The sequence below is a fragment of the Phoenix dactylifera genome, chromosome 8, assembly GCF_009389715.1.
Source record: "Phoenix dactylifera cultivar Barhee BC4 chromosome 8, palm_55x_up_171113_PBpolish2nd_filt_p, whole genome shotgun sequence".
Taxonomy (NCBI): domain Eukaryota; kingdom Viridiplantae; phylum Streptophyta; class Magnoliopsida; order Arecales; family Arecaceae; genus Phoenix; species Phoenix dactylifera.
In genome coordinates, this window is record NC_052399.1 from 6896057 (window position 1) to 6915153 (window position 19097).

The 19097-nt window shown below is 34.0% G+C and overlaps 1 protein-coding gene across 5 annotated transcripts; it reads left to right on the top strand.

Annotated features, from left to right (window-relative positions):
* Nucleotides 1–3026: 3026 nt before the first annotated feature.
* On the top strand, nt 3027–11432 carry LOC113463307. 5 transcript variants are annotated; one of them, XM_039128831.1, is made up of 7 exons: nt 3027–3380; nt 4616–4733; nt 4852–4988; nt 5066–5093; nt 6582–6690; nt 10845–10967; nt 11086–11432. In XM_039128831.1, the coding sequence occupies exons 1-6, from the start codon at nt 3141–3143 to the stop codon at nt 10924–10926; spliced, it is 714 nt and encodes a 237-aa protein (XP_038984759.1). In that variant the 5' UTR covers nt 3027–3140; the 3' UTR covers nt 10927–10967; nt 11086–11432. The 5 variants fall into 5 exon arrangements, with proteins under 5 accessions (XP_038984759.1, XP_026663878.2, XP_026663875.2 ...); XM_026808077.2 differs by having other exon boundaries at nt 4867–4988; nt 11105–11432; XM_026808074.2 differs by having other exon boundaries at nt 3028–3380; nt 4819–4988.
* Nucleotides 11433–19097: the final 7665 nt, after the last annotated feature.

The window sequence follows — 19097 nt, forward strand, 5'->3', positions numbered from 1 at the left end:
CCTGTCACGGAAAGGCCCGGCGCCCTCCTCCTTCCCACGATGGGGAGGGGCCAAAGAACAGGAAGAAGAAGGGGGCGCCCTCCCCCTTCCTGCGGCCGCCGACGGTCACAACCCGCCCCCCTCCCGCGTCCGCCACGGCCCGGCGCTGTCGGCCTCGCGGGAGGAGAGCATTTCCCAGGTGGCCAGCCGCGGCCGCCGAGACTGCCGCGGGCACTGCCGGCCACGGCCCGGCCCCGTCCCACGGCCGCCAGCGGCCCCGGCCCGGCCCCCTCCCGCGGCCGCAGCAGCCTGGCCCTCTTCCAGCGCCGCCGGCTGCGCGGGAGGAGAAGAAAGGAGAACGGGGGAGAGGAAGGAAGGAGAAGAAGAGAAGAAAAAAAGAAAAGAAAAGGAAAAAGAAAAAAAAGAAGAAAGGGAAAGGAAAAAAGAGAAGAAAAGATAATTTTAAAAATAAAAAATAAATAAATAAATATTTATATAAATGAATGAATGAATGAATAAATAAGATAATAAATAAATATATTTCAATATTATTAATTATTTACACTAATAATTATAATATTTTATACCTTTATTATTGTATTATACTATAAATATTATATTATATTACATTACATTATAATACATTATTATGTTATTTTAAATAATTTAATATTATGTTATATTATGAGAAATTAATTTATACTAATAATTATAATATTTTATACCTTTATTATTGTATTATACTATAAATATAATATATATTACATTATATCATAATACATTAATATGTTATGTTAAATAATTTAATATTATGTTATATTACCAAATATTAATTTACTCTAATAATTATATTACTATTATGCTATATTATAATAATATTATTTTATATTACAAAAATATTATATTATATTGTATATTTATGTATTAATATATGTTATGTTTTATTACGTTTTGTTGTATAATACTATGCAATGTCCTTTATGGTAATTTTGTCAAACAAAAGTACTTTCTCAGTTTGTTTACCAAACACAAAACAAAGTACCACAGCACTTTACGAATGTAGTTACCAAACAGCAAACAGCTTTTTATAACAGCTCTACTTCAGACAGCTCTACTTCCAACAGCTCTACTTCCAACAACTCTACTGCCAACAGCTCGGGGAGCTTTTGGGTACTTTCTGGCCCTCCAAAAGTACTTTTAGATGAAAAACTGTGTTTGGTAAATTTTTCAAAAAGCTGTTTCAGCTTTTGCGGGAAGCTGAAAACAGCTTTTGGGAGGAAGCTCCAATTTGGAGCTTTTAGGAGGAAGCTGTTTCAGCTTTTTCGGAAAGCTGTATTTTTGACAAAAATGTCCATATTAAAATAACATAATTACATAGTTTATCTCTGTATAAACCTAAAAATCTGCTGGAGCCAAGAACCCAAGCCGTCAGACTCCCTTCCGTAAGAAAATGTATTTTTCTTTTCAATTTTTGTATGCATCTCTTGAACCACATTTTAGAAGAAAAAAATTTTATTCCTTTTCCATACCTTTCAAAATCAATCTATTGTTTTTTTTTTATCATCAACCTCGCGGCCCACGCTGAGGTCCTTCTCGAGCGTGGACCACAAAGAAGAGCCCCTGGACCGCGGAAAATTATTTTATGGAAAATTATGAGAAATTATTATGGAAAATTATTTTATACTAATAATTATAATATTTTATACCTTTATTTTTGTATTATACTATAATATCATATTATATTATATCATAATACATTAATATGTTATGTTAAATAATTTAATATTATGTTATATTATGACAAATTTAATTTATACTAATAATTATAATATTTTATGCCTTTATTTTTGTATTATACTATAAATATAATATCATATCATATTATATCATAATACATTAATATGTTATGTTAAATAATTTAATATTATGTTATATTATGGAAAATTAATTTATACTAATAATTATAATATTTTATACCTTTATTATTGTATTATACTATAAATATTATATTATATTACATTACATTATAATACATTAATATGTTATTTTAAATAATTTAATATTATGTTATATTATGAAAAATTAATTTATAATAATAATTATAATATTTTATACTTTTATTATTGTATTATACTATAAATATAATATATATTACATATATCATAATACATTAAAATGTTATGTTAAATAATTTAATATTATGTTATATTACCAAATATTAATTTACTCTAATAATTATATTACTATTATGCTATATTAACATAATATTATTTTATATTACAATAATATTATACTATATCGTATATTTATGTATTAATTTATGTTATGTTTTATTATGTTCTGTTGTATAATACTATGCAATGTCCTTTATGGTAATTTTGTCATATAAAAGTACTTTCTCAGTTTATTTACCCAACACAAAATAAAGTACCACAGCACTTTACGAATGTAGTTACCAAACAGCAAACAGCTTTTTATAACAGCTCTACTTCAGACAGCTCTGCTTCCAACAGCTCTACTTCCAACAGCTCTACTGCCAACAGCTCCCCCAAACAGGGCCTAAGTAGAGGACCACCCTAGTTGCGGATTTGTCAGCCGGAAGGAGCCCACTTAATATGGGCCGTGCCATGCTTGGCTTGCTAGAAACTCAACTGCACGGGGCCGGGTTTGGATCACGAAAACGGGCCCGATAACCGAACCCACGTGTGCCACACCCAAAGCACGGGTTTACACCAAGTTTGGTGACATTTTCGGGGAAACGTAGTCGGCTGGACCAGGGCTCCCGACCTCCCTCCCTCCGTCTTCTCCGTATGCGGCTGTAGCTCGTGGGCACGGGTCGTATCTTTCGCGCTTCCTTCGCTCGAATCCACCGTTGGATAACCTACCGTTCGATTTGAAAGCCGTGCAGCGGATGATTGACGGAGATCGCCGCGCTTTGAGAGCTGTGTGAGGAATGATCCAACGGTCGGTTCGTGAAGGAAGGTGAATCCTTCTTTTGGGCGAAAGATACAACCTTGTGTTGACCGTTCGTTACCGTGTCCTTCTCCCATCACGATTTGAAGAAACAGAGGTCCCTTCAAGAGGGCTTCTTCTCCGTGTTCTCCTCTACTAGGGTTTCCTCCGCAAATTCTTCTTCTCCGTCTTCGTAGAGGGATTGAGAGATGGTGGGGCACGCACATGAGATCCCGCTGGAGGTGGTGGGGACGATGATCGAGATGGCGGACGTCGCGTGGAGCGCCCTTGAGTACCGCCGCGAGCGCAAGGCTGAGGCGGCGGAGGAGGACGAGATCTCCCACCTCAAGGCCGAGAACCTCCGCCTCCGAACCGTGCTCGCCGACAATCTTGCCGTCCTCCAGGGCCTCTATAAATCCCCCTCTGTCTCCAACGATTGCCCTCCCGACGTGAGCCCCTCTCCTCCTCCTCCTCTATCCTTTTCTTTCCTTCAAATTATTGAAGTTAAACCTTTATAAGGCTAGAAAATAAGGGATCTTGATAGCTACGAGCTTAATGTCCCCCCTCAAAAAGGTTCTTGTATTTCCTCCGTTCCCTTTGCCTTCAATTACATATTTTTCAAAGAATTTGAGAGGATATATGCAGTATATTGATAGCTACGAGCTTATTTTCTCAAAAGATTTTTTTCCCCTTTTCCTTTTGCCCGCAATTATGATTTGGGTGAGAATTTGACATAAGAGAAAAAGAACAGAAAGAAAATGTTAAAAGAAGAAATTTGATAGTTACGAACATAACATGCTCAAGAATTATGAAGAGAGGTCCGGAAATTATGAGGAGGCCGGGGAAAGTTTTGACTCTGCAATATATTTTCCCGGACCTAAAAATGATGTTATAAATTGGTAGCATATCTCTCTGTTGCAGATATGGAAAATATGAAATTTCGCAGCACACAATTGAAAAAAATCAAATTCTATAGGTAATTGTGAAGATACTGACGTACATGTTTTAGAAACTCTTGCCCTCAAGGTGACAATTGATTTAAGTGAATGTGGAGATGAATTGTTAATGTGTTTATGATTCTGGGTTATACATAGTGAATCCGGGCATATTCCTTTTGATGTCATGATTTTTGGATCTGAGCTGCTTCAATCTGAAAAGGGTTGAGATCTCTATGTCAGCTGCACCATTACTTTGCTCACACTAACACCTGCTTTCTAGTGATTCCAGCTGACTGTTCAATCAAATAGTTACTGTTTCAATTTCAGAATATTGCATATATATAATCCACCCCCGAAAAGTGAATTTTGTTAGTTCATAATATCTGCTATTACAGTTTATTCAAATGCTATTATGTACTTAAGCTTTTCTTGAAAGTCTCTTTTTTTCCCACTCTTGCACCTGAATTTGCTCCTGCACCTTCCTTTTGGATTCAGTGACAGTATGCTATAAACTTCATGTGCTTAATGTTTGAGTTTTGTTATGGACAATTGTATCTAAAAGCTCATAATCTGTACCTATGAGATAAAGGTGGTTGTTTAGTGTCTTCTTGACCTCCCACTTGGGAAAAAAGAAATAAGTTTTGTATCTGACATGCAAAGCTAACCCCTTAGAGCTGGGATATAAAACTAGTTGATCGTGGTTATATCAATTTGAAGCTAAGTAATCTTATTTTGTCAATTTGCAGTTGTATACGCGCCTTGTTGCTGCGGTGGACAGCTCAAGCTTCCTGACCAAACTTGAATCACTTCATCAGGAGTCAACAGATTTACCAAATGACAAACTCCCATCCAGTGAACCCATAGGTTAGTCCCAGCGAACTCATGTCCTAAGTGGTTCAATTTGTGTCCCTGTTTCCAGTTCATCGTTAATTTGAATTTTTTGAATTAGGGGCAAATTTAAATGGTGTGGAAATTATGGTAGATGAAATTGTCCCAGATTGCTTGGAGGAAGTCAGTGGAATTGATAATGAAAGTTATGTCATCATTAGTGAAGAGAATGTGGTTGAAGGCATTGCCCACTTCATAGCCAGCTGCATCCTTGAAAACCCAAAATCTAAGGTATGAGTTATGAGACTTTTAGCATTATCTTCTGTTTGCTTTGCATAATCTAATAGCTTACTACCATGAAATATCAGGTTTTGACACCGGAGGAACTACAGAGAAGTAAGTTTGTACCAACCTTATTCTAAACTATAAAATGATACTGGTTCAGGAATCTCCCTCTAATCTGCCACATTGTCTTGATAATAGTTATTTATTGAGTTTATTTTTAATCATGAGTATATTTTTCTTATTTAAACAATTTGGATAGCTAATACAATTTTTATCAGCTGATATGAGATATTTTGTTCTATATGAACAGAGAGCATAATAGTAAATATGTTTATATTAATGCAATTACACTTTATGCTCCGTTACTTGTTAGGTTCTTAAAAGATCACTAATTTTCATGTTCAATGATACATGGTAAATAATAGTAATAATAATTAGACATAATAATATTAATGATAGTAACAATAATAGCAATAATAATAGCAATAATGATAGTAATAATAGTAATAGTAATAATAATAGTTATTACTACTAAAATAGTCATAGTAACAACAACAGTAATGGTAATCCTTGTAGCAGCAGCAGCAGCAGTGTATTTGTTTTGTAGACTTCATATTTTTACTGCCTTTGGGATTTTTTTGGGATCATAGAATGCTGATTGTAGATTTGGATCTCTTTATGCATAAGAGATTATTTTTATAACAAGTTTCTGTGTTGTAAAACCTATAAGTTTTCTCCTTTCGGAAGATTTTTTGGGTTCATATTGAACCAATAAGTTTTTTGGGATTATTAAACGAGGTGATCTTTTTCTCCTAACCTTTACCTGTTATCTTAATAACCATTTGTATAGTATATGCTTTTGTTTGTCTATAAGAATTCTTGATGGCTTGCTACACAGGGTAGCTATTCCCTTGTATCTTTCTTTAATTTTGTACTTTTATCCTTGGTAGCTGGAAGATTGCACTTAAGGTGCCGTATCTGCTTCAAGAACTCTTTCCTACACCCTCCTTTTAAGGATTTCCTTGTTCTATTTTTTTTAATGAGAGATCTGCTTCCCTATACCTCCATCAGGAACAGCCCCTACACAAGGTTCATTTACAGTTTTACCTGAAACAATATGGTCAGATGGAAAATTTTAAGTTGATGCCAGCTTGTAACTTTTTAATTCCTAATGCCCACGTTTGATACCAATGGAGGGAAGAGGGCTTTACGCAATCAGCTAAAGTGGTAGTGGAGGGCAATGTATTAAAAATGCCTTAATATATATATAATGTGTGATTTGTTCTTCTCTCACTTGTTCACTACTAAATGACCTTTCATTCTTTTAGGGAGAGACTGTAGGATAATTTCTTAGGCAATGTGTTACATCATTTTTTCCTCTATGTTCTGTAATGCTTCTTAATATTTTAACTTCTTATCATGTTTTCTGTACTAGAAGCATTTAGGATATAACATCCCACAATCCTGTTCAGCAATGGTTTCTTTTGGATATCTGGCGCATGCCATTCGGTTTTTAGGACTTGATCTTTTGTGTTAGGATTAGCCTATTTCACAAATAGGCAGATTTATATACACCTAAATTGGCATATGAGCTTGCAGCTGTGACAAGGGCTTTGGGTGGCATTAAAGATAGGAGTAAGTGGAGAAACGTTTGGGAGGCTGGAAGAATCATTTACACCTTATCAACCTGGGGTATTGCTCTGGCAGGGTAAGCCTTCGCATATTTTCTTCTCAATACTGTCTGGTGATCATGCTTCTCTATATTCCTGTAAAACACATTATTAAACAACAACGATTGTAAGACAATTATTAGGTTCATTCTGACAATTTTTATCTTTGTTACTTGCATAATCATATTTTGTGTCAGATCTAAATCTATAGTGATCATTGCACTTGTAATGCCATATTACAGGCTTTTGTATGGCTCATGTCAAGGCTTTTGTGTTGGATCTAAATCTGTAGTGATCATTTGTCCATGTATTCCTATACATGGACAAATGAAAAGGTTCAGTGGGGTGGTACTGTTAATGATTGATCTGCCACCCACATACAAATGTCTACTCCATCATGTGAAAACTTTGAGCCCCATGCATCTATTTGCCTGCTTTGTCACTGCTTGCTGCTTGTGCGCAATTCGGTGACCTGTTGTATGGCTTAGTTTGTCACGATTGGAGAATCTTTGCCAACTGAAATTCAACCTGTTCTTCTGCTATTTCCACTCTTTTTTAGTGTAATCCTTTAAGGGTAGGGACTTGATGAATAGGTGGCTCCTGAATCATTTGAGTTATTACTGACATTGAAACTATATTAGTTCAGTGGTTTGGTGTTGTATTTTTTGTTTCATCACTTCTTTCTCAAAGTAAAATTCCATGATGAATTCAAATGATTGATGGAACTTTAATTATTTGTATGTGCAGAGGTTTTAAGACCATAGTCAGCACGTCTTTACTGAGGTTGCACCATATAATTATGTCCAGTTTAAAAGAACTGGTTCAGCCATGCATCCCTGGCCATTATAATAGTATGAGCTGTGCATAAGGAAAGGTGTCAATACCGCTTAATGCATTAGTTGGTCACAACTTTTAGGGTATTAGAATTTCATATTTTTGTTACCTCCTACTAAATCACTTAATGTTGACAAGAACTGTGTATGAGTTGAGATAGTGCCACACATATGTGCAATGTTTTAAAAAGAGGCTGACTAGGCACTTAGGTGCCTGACTAGGTGCATGATATCCCCAAAGTGCCTAAGTGACGACAGCTTAGATCCTGCTAAGATGGGATACTTGTTAGGTATGATATACTTGCCCAGAAAGGAAGATTTTACACTGGAGGGTTTGGGGTTTCTCCTCCTTCTAAGATGGGATACATGTTAGTTACGGTATACTTCCTCAAGAAGGAAGATTTTACACATGGGAGTTTAGAGTTTGTTCTTCCCCCCACCCCCCTCCCCTTAAAAAGGAAACAAAAAAGGAAAAGGTAAGCAACAATTGAGCCTTGTTGTTCTTCTGTTCCCCTGTTTTCGATCTCCAGCAGTCCGGCCGCTTCTTCTAGTCAATTTTTTGTTGGTGTTTGTTAGTTTTAAATCTACATGTCTATATTACTATTAGCATTCTAGACATGTTTTGTCAATATGTTTAATGGTTTATTAATGTTTACTTCCCATGAAATGTGGTGATTTGTGGACTTATCTTTTTATGAAATATGTTTGATGATGGATAGAGAGAGAGAGAGAGAGATAAAATTTTCTCCTTTGAGAGGAGGGTGTCTACTCTTCTTAATTCGAAAATCAACAGTGGGGCATGCAAAATGAAAATCCACGTCCTTGATCATTATATATATATATATATATCACTAAAAATATCTAAAGATCAAAAATCATGTGTTCTGGGTCTCTAACCTATGCTTGAAGTAAGTATGGTAATTTATGGTTAAAATTATATGAGGCCATATTTTGCCATGATCTAAGCAATAAAATCTATTAATTTTCAATCTATACATATTTTAAGATGTGCTTATCATGATCAATTAAGTGGATTCTCAATTTACATGCTTTATCATGTATTTTAGCACTCTAGCACGATAGGTACGGTCCATTTTGTATCTACTTGATGCAGAGGTTAGAGACCATCAAAACACATGATTTTTGGTTCTAAAGCATTTTTAGTAGTATATATCATAATCAACCGTGTGAATTTGAGTGCTTATTGTTGATTTTGGACTTGAGAAGCATAGATATCCCCTCCTCTTGAGAAGAATGTAATTCATCCCACATATGTATCTGAGACATGCATGTGTGGATTATTAGAGTTTTTTTTTCTCATTCGTAGGTGTTTGTAGGTGGCTGCCTAATCGCCTAGGCCATCCCTAGCTCTGTCTAGTCCTTTTCATATATGTGTTAAAAAAGCAAATGAATTTGGCAAGAAGTTCTCTCATGTACTTTTGCAATCGATAGAACTCGAGTATTAATTTTGCCCTTACTCTCAACATTTATCTTTTAGCATAATATATGAAATTACCACTTGTTTTGCTACATTGATTCCTTCTATTGGAACAAATGTGAAAAATAGGAAGCTATAAAGTTTAAGGTTTAAAGTTGGCTTGAATACTTTTAGAGTCCAAAGTTCAAAGTACTTCCATTTAACTGGCTACATGGTGAAGATGCAACAAGATGCTTGCTACCCGGATGTAAAACTAGGCGCAATGAAGTTCACTGTGGAAATCGTAGCCAAAAATGAGGCACAAACAAGATGAAATCTGAGCTGGAATTTGAAGAGGGAGCTCAGCTCAGGAGACTGGGGTTATCAGTTGATCTGAGTGTCTTGAGCTTGATCGAGCTTGAATCAGTCATTGAGCTTGAACTAGGTTCATAGGTTTGAAAATTTCAAGCCGGTCAAGAAATCTTGGTCAGGCTCAGCTCAATATAGCTTGAAATGTATGAGATATATTAGAATGTATAGCATATTGTATAAAATAATCAACTTACTTTGTATCTAATCCAGTGGCTGGCCTCTTCAATGTTGGTTTGTTAAAGGAATAAAATAAGGAACTGGTGAGATTAATTGATTGGAACTGGTTTAAATTGCTTGAATTGGTTAAATTTGGACTCTAGTTTTAACCAAACTTCCCTCAAACCTGAATGAGACTGGTTTAACTTGATTCAAGCTTGAATTGATTTCATCTTGATTTGAAGTTATCAAGCTGATCAAAATAGGCTTTTGTCTAGCTCAGTTCAAAAATAAGCTCCGATACGTCTTGACCTAGGTTAGTCGAACCAGTACTGGAACCCATACTAGTCGGTTATCGATTTGGTACAGTATTGATTTGGTATGGGGTGAATTGGGTGGTTCATCCTGGTTCAGCAGACCATAAATTCAAGCCTTTTGGAAAGAGGGGGAGGTGGGCGAACCGGTTCAAACTGGGGTGAACCGAACAGTTCGGAGCGATTCACGGCATTGTTTGAAAATACCGGCCGAACTATATTGGTTTGGTTTGGTTCGGTACCGGGTGAACTGGGCGGTTCGGCTCGGTTTGGTAGATCATGGTCTTGACCAAATAATGAATGAGACAAGCTTGAATCTCAATCTGCAGGCTTGAAAATAATTTCAAACCAAGCTTGGTCAGATGTAGGAGAGATCCAGGTCGGCTCTTATACCCTTAGTGGAGACCAATGGCTCTAGAGCCAGTGCTTGTGATGATGCTATTCTGATTTCAAGTCAAGGCTTCACTTTTTTATAAGAAAAGGCAGTGACCAACTCGTCTTGCGTAACATTGAACCAAGTTTAAATAAGGGGTGAAATAGGCACCTGGATTTATTTACCAGGTAAAGTACTTCCAGCAAGATTTTTCTTTTGATTTGCTTTTGTTGAGTAGATGGTGCTTCAGAAATTCCTACTCCAGTAGTGTTTTTTTCTTCTTTTTTTATATGGCTAATAATTTGGGTCAAGGAATGTACATGGTACTATCCTATGGATATTTAAATTGGAAGACAGGTTTATTTTAAGGAAAATAAATTGATTGCTAACAATTGGCCAGCAATAGAAAATTGATTCTGGTTTTACGTAAGTTGCTAGCTAGACGAACATCGATAGTTTGTGGTTATTTCTTGCTATGATGAATCCCAAATAATACGAGGCAATTGAGCCAATCTACAGAATAATAAGGTTAGTTTTATCTTGCAGAAAGTAGTTACATTCTTTCTTTATGAAACAATAAAGGGCATCATGGAGCTCTCGGTTTAGGAAAATATGCTTCCATGGATAAGGAATTAGTTGGATGAAGAAAATCTTAACCGTTGTAATTATGTAAGATGGATGAATGAATGGTGGTTTTTGGGTTCTTATTACTGTTGATGGATTGCAGGATATATAGGCACCGGGCCATCTTGAAAGCTGCGGCAAAGGGCGTTAGTGCGTCCGCCAACCTTGCCCTGAAGGCTCTCTAAAAGTGCAACATTAAATCCATCCATGTAGACTTCATCATGGAGTAAGTCATTTCGTTTACAAAAATATTGCTTCTGTAGTTAAGAAATCAGTTGTGGGCAGAAAATCATACTGTTGTAGTTATATACAGAGGGATGCAATGATAAACTTTGGTTTTTCAGTACTTTATTTGCATCGCAGGTTATATGAGCACCTGGCCATCTTGAAAGCTGCTGCGAAGGAGTGTTCATGCATCCACCATTCTTGTCTGGAAAGACTCCCAATGATGCAGCACTAAAAAAATCGTGTTACGCTAAATCCATCATGTAATCATCAACTTCCTCATTCTTTGCTTCAAATTGTCATGCCTTCTGTACAGCCGCATGAATGTTCATTGTTACATTTGCAAGGTATTTCCTGTATATTATCCATTAACATAAAGCATAGTTTGGAACCCCCCTCTCTGGAGATGAAGGGATGGTAAAGATATCAAGCAGACCATTCTTTTATGCTTGCCTTATATGTGGAACATACATTTAGTTGATCTGTGGGGCACTTGATCTCTGTGATGCTTGCCTTCAAATTGTACGGCGAGCTTGTTGGAATTCTCAGGCTAAAGAATAAGACCTGTATACATCTAACATCGCATGTAGGTTAGGTATTAATTAGAATGCTTTCGATTAACAGGCTATAAGATAAGGATCTGGAGCATATATAATGACGAGAATATGTATCCATCTCTTTTCCTATGAAGGGATACTTACCAGTTTTAAGAAATAAAATATTCACCTGGGAAATTAGAAACGCTAAGGGGGCGTTTGGCAACTCCAACAGGATCACCACGGTGATCTAAGATCTTCGGTGATTCGGTTGTTGGGTAATTTGATTTCTAGTGATTTAAGATCAATGTGTTTGATAGATCATAGTTTAGTGATTAAAAATTTTCGGATATTTATGAGTAACTTGTTTGGTATGGTACGGGGATCCAAGATCATCGACCAGATAATACCACAAATATTTTTGATATATTTTAGATGGATTTTTTATGTGTTTTTAATTCTCATGAATAAAAAATGTAAGTCAATAAACTAATTTCTATAATAGCTCAATAATTTTATTGCATATTCTATTTTTAGTAGCCCTTATCATATATTTATTAATCATATAAAATATATTATAATAAAATATCAATATATTTATCAATATATTAATTATTATATATATTCTATAAAAATATATTTATTACTTCTATAAATTATTAATCTTATAAAAATATGTTATTTTTCATTATATAATTAATATTTTTATTTATACTTATAATAGATTTTTTAATACTAATAATTATTTTGATTAGAAAAATAAGGTAAATAGGAGTAATATGTTAAATATTTTTATTATATAAATATAAAATATAATAATATATTTCGACTATAATTTAAAATTATCCTTCGATAATAATAGGATAATATTATAATTAGTAATATATTATAATATTATATATATACATAATATCATTAATATAATATATAATATCAACATAATATTATATATATATATAATATATTGATGGATATTGATATATCAATTTTTCTGCTAAATTGAGGGTATTTTTGTCTTTAATTTTCAACCCAGGATCACTAATCTGGGATGATCTTGGATTTCCGATCTCAAGGGCAGGTATTCCATCACCGAGTTGGACGGTGATTTGAGGAGTGGAGGTGATTTAGGATCACCGCCACGTAGAATCACCGTGGTGCAACCAAATGCGGTGATCTCATCACTTCCATCCACATCATTCTTGATTCTGGGATGATCACCCCATACCAAACGCCTCGTAAAGGTGTGCATCTTATAGAGAAAATTAAAAGCCCCCATCACTATGCAAAGCTGAAGTCTCGATAGGACCGGTGCTTCCGCAAGAAAGGTGTAATTGATCTGTCTTCTATCAAGATAATGCATAAAATGAAAACAAAGAGATAACTGGATCAAATATATCAACTTGCATTCCTTGAAGATCTTGTCTACTTCATAAAAAGGTTATATTTATATAACTGCCTCCTCTTTCAGAAGAAACTCTTTGTCAACCAAAGAAATTTAGTTGCATGCGAAGAAAAGATGGTAGAATAATGCATGTAGAAGCATAGATTAACAAGGCGATTATATTTCGTATATTAGCAAACCTATGAAGAATCACTATAAAATATCATTTGATTATAAAATAAAAGATATTCTTGTGGGTCAGCAAATCATTCGAAATATGTCAAATCATTAATTATCAAACAAAAATATTATTATATTGATTTGTTATTGTATAAAAATATTATTATAATGATTGAATTTATACCAAATGATGATATAACTGCCGTAATCCCTTTTTTAAGATAGTGACTCTGCCATAATTCCTTCAATCCCTGAGCCTGTAAAACAAAATTTTGAACATGAGCACACGGAGAGCATGAATAACATTAACAATTTTAGCTTAAAAAAGATACAGTATCAACTTTCTCACATTTTATTCCTTCTTGCTCAACTGATCGCCACATCTAAACATTGAAAAATGTTCTTATCTTCGTCAATACTTATTGTAACAACATCTATTGGGATTTCAGATCCATCTGCTTAAATGCTTAGAAACAATACCGGTCGTAATGTCTCAAAGTCATATACTCCTATACTTTTCTCATCTCGTCTTTCTAAAAATATATTATCTCCGCCCATAACATTCGAATAAAAATATTAAATTGATATATTTTTTTCGTAAGAAAGGAATTAGGTTTAAATTGACATATTTGTGCCTACTAAAGTAATTTTTTTATATATATTTGCATCATGCCAGCCAACAATCAACACAGCATCCTCATCAAAAATTGGGAACATCAAGCCTCCTTGATCATTAAAGTCAATAAATTTCAAGTCCAGATGATTAATAAGTTATTATTTTTTGCATTGTATATACCAATCAATTTCATTGTGTTGATATATATCCTGATGTTTTACATTGAATATTTCCAAGTCATACTAAACATAAATATGTACCATCATCATTTGGATTAAACGTGAGGGAGAATAGGTGATAATGAAAGAAGAGAAGAAAAAATAAACATAAATAAACATTGAAGAGCAAAGACAAGGAAAGAACAAAGCATGAGAGCTGGATATGAGTAAGGATACAAAGAACAGAAGTAGTAAAAGTTATTTAAAACTAAAGAGAACGCCACTATTTTTTGGATGTAAGAAAAATTAGAGAAATCATAGAAGAAACAGAATATGGATAAAACATAAAAAAGAAGGAAAGCAAATGAAGCCTCATCAAAGAAAAAAGGGGACGACGATAAAGAGGAAGAGACTAAAAACTACTAGATACTAGTGTCTTGTCTAAAGAGACTTTCATAGGTCTATTATTGCAACTCTCGTATCATCCATCGTTCCAAGTGAACGAAAACAATCATAAAAAACCCTAAACTAAAGCATGATCAATACCATGTTTATGGAAATACAGGGAAAACAATAACAAAAGTGACACAAGGCCTACAAATAATAGATTTTTTGCTTGAATCATATTCACAAGCAACTTTGAGGCACAACGTTATGGTCACTACACCATTAGGATATGTCCCATGCCATCCGTACCTAGTAAAAGAATTATCAAGCTGCTCTAGTTTTCTATGCTACGATGATCACTTAAATTTGTAAGAAGGTGACTAGAGCAACTCAATCTTATCCCACCATTAGGTAGGATGGCATGAGACGCACCCTAAGGGTATTGAGAACGTAGGTTGATGCCATGGGCTAGGTGGTCACCATGGGAGCTAATATCACCAATACTACCCTTTTATAGGCACTTTGGATATCTTTAAACAGCTGATAATATTATACCAAAATCTTCTATAAAATACACAGAAGATATCCAAGAGCATTCTCATGCATGCATGGTTGCAAAATAGATTTGCTTTAGATATGCCTATTAAGTGACTGTATCTCGAGCATATATATTGTAATAGAAATGGAACCAAATATAGGTCTAAGGGCTAAAATCTTAGTGCATGAATCAGGATAAACTCACATTAGCATTTAATTGAAGATATGGAAGATGGTACAGAGCATGTTCATGCATTTGAAGGTAGAAGTTTCTAGATTCTTATAGATATATGTCAATTAAATAACTTTATCCCAAGTATGTAAACTAACTAGCAACAGAAACCAATTTTTCAGCAGGTATAGTGGCCATAATCCTAGTGAATGCATCGATCTATGTAAAAAATTTGCATCTCTACAAAACAGTAACAAATTTGTGCAATATTATAACCTAACCATATGGAAATGCAAAGCCATATAATAAGGGGATTACTTTTTCCTTCTTGTTTCAAGAAATGTAATCATATATTGACCTGCAGCAGGTGCTCCTATCAAAATTTACAGTATTTTGTAGCCATTTCTTGTCTAAATTTCTGTTAAGTACTGTCGGATAATGAAAAGAAAAATGGCAGTGGCAATACCAACTCCACAAAAATAAAGTAATTAGTAAATATATCAAAATTAGAGAATAATATGAGTGCTACCAACAAATAGTTGTATTATTAACGTGCTAGTATTATTTTCAATTTAGATATGGTGCAAACAAAATTTAAAAGGAAAAAAAGATTTGTTTATACTTTTAGAGAGAATATAAGGAGTGAGCAGCATGGGTGCATGCAATCTTTATATTTAGTTCTTGCATTTTTTGAAAGAAATATCTATATAATTCGAATAGAAGCAAGAATATCAAATTCTACAATTACCAAGAATATCTAACTTGGAAAGCGAAGAAGATTATTTACTCTTCCTAAAATTAATTTGATAATCAAAATATCAACTTATCATATTTTAGGATCTAGATTTTTTTTCTTTCAATTTTGCCCTTTTGAACAATTTCTTTTATTGCATTTTTTTCCTTAAGAAAGATGGGTAACAAAGTTTTTTCAGAGAAGGAGACAATACCGAAAAATATTGAGGGTACTAGAGGCCTAATTAATGCCCACTAACTTATCTAAAAGTTTATATGAAACTATCTTTATTGATTATCTTGCATATTTGCATTGGTACAATTTTAACACATCAAGTGTTATAATAATAACACATATAATATGTTAATAGCTATAAATCAAATTCTATTTCAAAATATGAATTGATATGAGGTCAATTGTCCTTACAAGGCCAGAGGTTAGGTATTGAATTTCAATATTAAGGAAAACATGATTACCAAAAAGAAAAAGAAAGGAAAAAATTAAAGGGCAAGTATAAGTAATAAGGGGTTTTTCTTAAAAAGGTAATCTAGATGAAAATTATTTAGTTTAAAAAAGGTTTTCTAAATCCTTAAATATGCTTTGTACATGCATCATGAATGCAATCTATAAATCCATTATCAAACATACCCACTTGATGTAACTATAATTCTATTACATTGATCAACTATTCTATTATGATTGGGTTTATGTAGTGACTTACCAAGTGTAAGGCCTTTGCTTGCACCAAGAATACTATCTTGTGAGATTTATCAGTTAAGATCCCATCTTGGATCCAAGAGGAGATTATGGTTGTTGGGGAAACCAAGGACATTGGTTGCTACTAGCATGGGGGTGTTCTGTCCGGGCTTTCCTACGGTATCTAATAACCTTACTTCTGCTCACCGCTGAATGACCATGGATTAAGTTCAAATTGAGACCAAATCTGATTACTGTCAAAACTAAAGTATATGTTGGCAGTGCAAACTTTGCCCTTACCGAGAAGAAGAATGGAGAGAGCAAAGGATTGTTGCAAGATTAAAAGAGTCCAATCCGATGTGATAATAGTAGTACAGCCAATTTGAGACAGTGACCTGGCCAGATGAAGAAGATCGCATAAGGTTCAATGACACCGTGGTCAACTAAGTTCATTTGGTAGTGGTGGCACAACTAATTATTTTCAATTGGAGGTCCGATCAATGATGGTTATAAGTCCTAATATAATATAATTTAATTAGAATAAAGGATAGAAATAGAAGAGGAATGTGGTAGATCTATGTTGATAGTAGCATGGTCAGCGAAATTCAATTGATAGCAATAACATGGGTATTGACTCAATTAGAGATTCCATCGATGGCAGTATTAATACAAGAGGCAGTAGGGTAGATCTGAATGAAATGGATGGAGAGAAAGAGAGAAAGGATGGATGAGATCGATATGAAAACTCAAGTTATTTTCATGGTTTATTTCTACTTGTATAAAATAAACTCATGGGGTTGGAGGAAGGATAGGTGACCCCACCTCTATTTATACTCGACACTTACTTTCCATAGTTGTCGTTTCTTACACTTATTTTTTTCCTCTATTTATACTCCGTCCTCAATTTCTATCCCACTCATGCTTTCCATAGTAGTCATTTCTTGCATGCAGTGCCTTATTTTTTTTACCAAATGGCATTGGAAATCTTAGTAGATCCTAATATTCTTCTCATTTACATCGCAGTAGGATAATTAATTAATTTTAGAGACAAGCGTAGATAATTTTCAATAATTCGTTAAAAATTGGTGATAGTTTTAAGACCCATACAATAATAGTTATTTTTTTGCTAAGTTTTTGTTTTTAAAAATAATGATTAAGACAATGAAGGGAGTTCTGATTAATTTATATTCCTCTTAAAAAATATCATTGGTTTAATTGATTATGGTTAGTTGGTCAATCAAGACTAATGACTGCAATTATTAATTATAATTAATTAGATATGATGAATAAGTCATGATTAATTTGATTAATTATTTTATTTATTTTGAGATTGTGACTGTCTATCAAATGCTAATTGCTCTTAAAAGCTAACATCCATTGCCCTCATGGAATAATAGTTGTTATAATTTTTGAACGTTCTTAACACTTAACACCCATAGTTGAGCTAGTTGATCCATGCTTGTATAATACTAATCCATGCATTGCACTGCATCTTTACTATCAAATCAAATTTTTTACTTATAGGTAGAATCTTTGTCCATATTTCATCTATAACATTGATGACAATGCAGAAGCTATATGAATTTTCATACCTAAAAGATCTCATTGCTAGGAAATCATCTTTTTTGTGCCATGCATTGTAGTTTACACCATGTAATGAGGTTTTAGTCTATTTAGGGCACAGAATTGCTACAAACTCCACATATATCAAGTATAAGGGTCAAATGAATTTCTTTTTTTGTTGGAAAGAGGCCATATGAATTTCATGCTATCACTCTTTTAGAAAATTAACATATTTGGGCGAAAATCAAGATTACCTTGCATTAGCAATGTGCAAAGTGTGGAGGCTGATGGAACATTCTAGGTTAAGGTTTAGTGTAAAAATTTTAGAATTTTACACCACAAATAAGCTGATTTTGATTGTATTAGGTGTTGAGAAAAGGATACTGCTCTAATATAAGCCTTGGCTGATATCCAACCTTGCACAACATGCAAGAGTTCCAACCTATGATTGTGCATCAATCTTAAACTAATTATATATTAAATTAAAGCTTTATATGCATCTTGCATGCCAAATACTGTGATACTAACCGATAAGTTCTACCAAGGGATGGGTAGTTGTTTTGAGTCTGTCTAGTTAGATTTTGAGGCTAAAAGCCATAAGACTCTGGTAGCAAATATTAATAATTATGTTGATCTCGATAGTCTTCAATTCCACATATAAGAGCGGGAAAGAGAAAGAGAGTGATTACCATATAATTATCATAATTTTATCATAAAAATTTAGTGTATATAATCTTATAATATTTGTAAACCTTTTTTAGAGCTCGTCATTGATAGTTCCTATATGGTACTTTGATTAAACAATCTTGATAAAACTCAAAATAGTAAAATATTTTAAAAGTTTCTTCTTTTTTTTCTTTCTTTTTGCCTTTAGCCTACAAGAAATTTTACAAGCCAACACAAAATCGTTGTATTAAGGATGTAACCATAAAAATCAAACTGTGTATTTAAAAAGGATATTTTTCATGTTTTATATAGGGATCATGAAGAGATTATGTTGTTGTTGTGTAGAAATACAAATTTTGGTTTTAATATAGTACGAACTATAGAGGATCTCATTAACTTTTACTTTTCTGCCTAATTCAATGAGCATAGAATGGCCCTATGGCCATTGTGCAGAATTGTAAAATTTGGAAATTAATTAGCCACAGAAGGACATACTATAAAAAAAT

What these genes read in the sequence shown, in the direction of transcription:
- LOC113463307 (XM_026808074.2), top strand. Translation starts at nt 3,141, where the DNA reads ATGGTGGGGCACGCACATGAGATCCCGCTGGAGGTGGTGGGGACGATG. An exon ending in CCCATCCAGTGAACCCATAG is followed by an intron (nt 4,734 to 4,818) that starts GTTAGTCCCAGC and finishes TTTTTGAATTAG; the next exon opens with GGGCAAATTTAAATGGTGTG. An exon ending in TGGGGTATTGCTCTGGCAGG is followed by an intron (nt 6,691 to 10,844) that starts GTAAGCCTTCGC and finishes GATGGATTGCAG; the next exon opens with GATATATAGGCACCGGGCCA.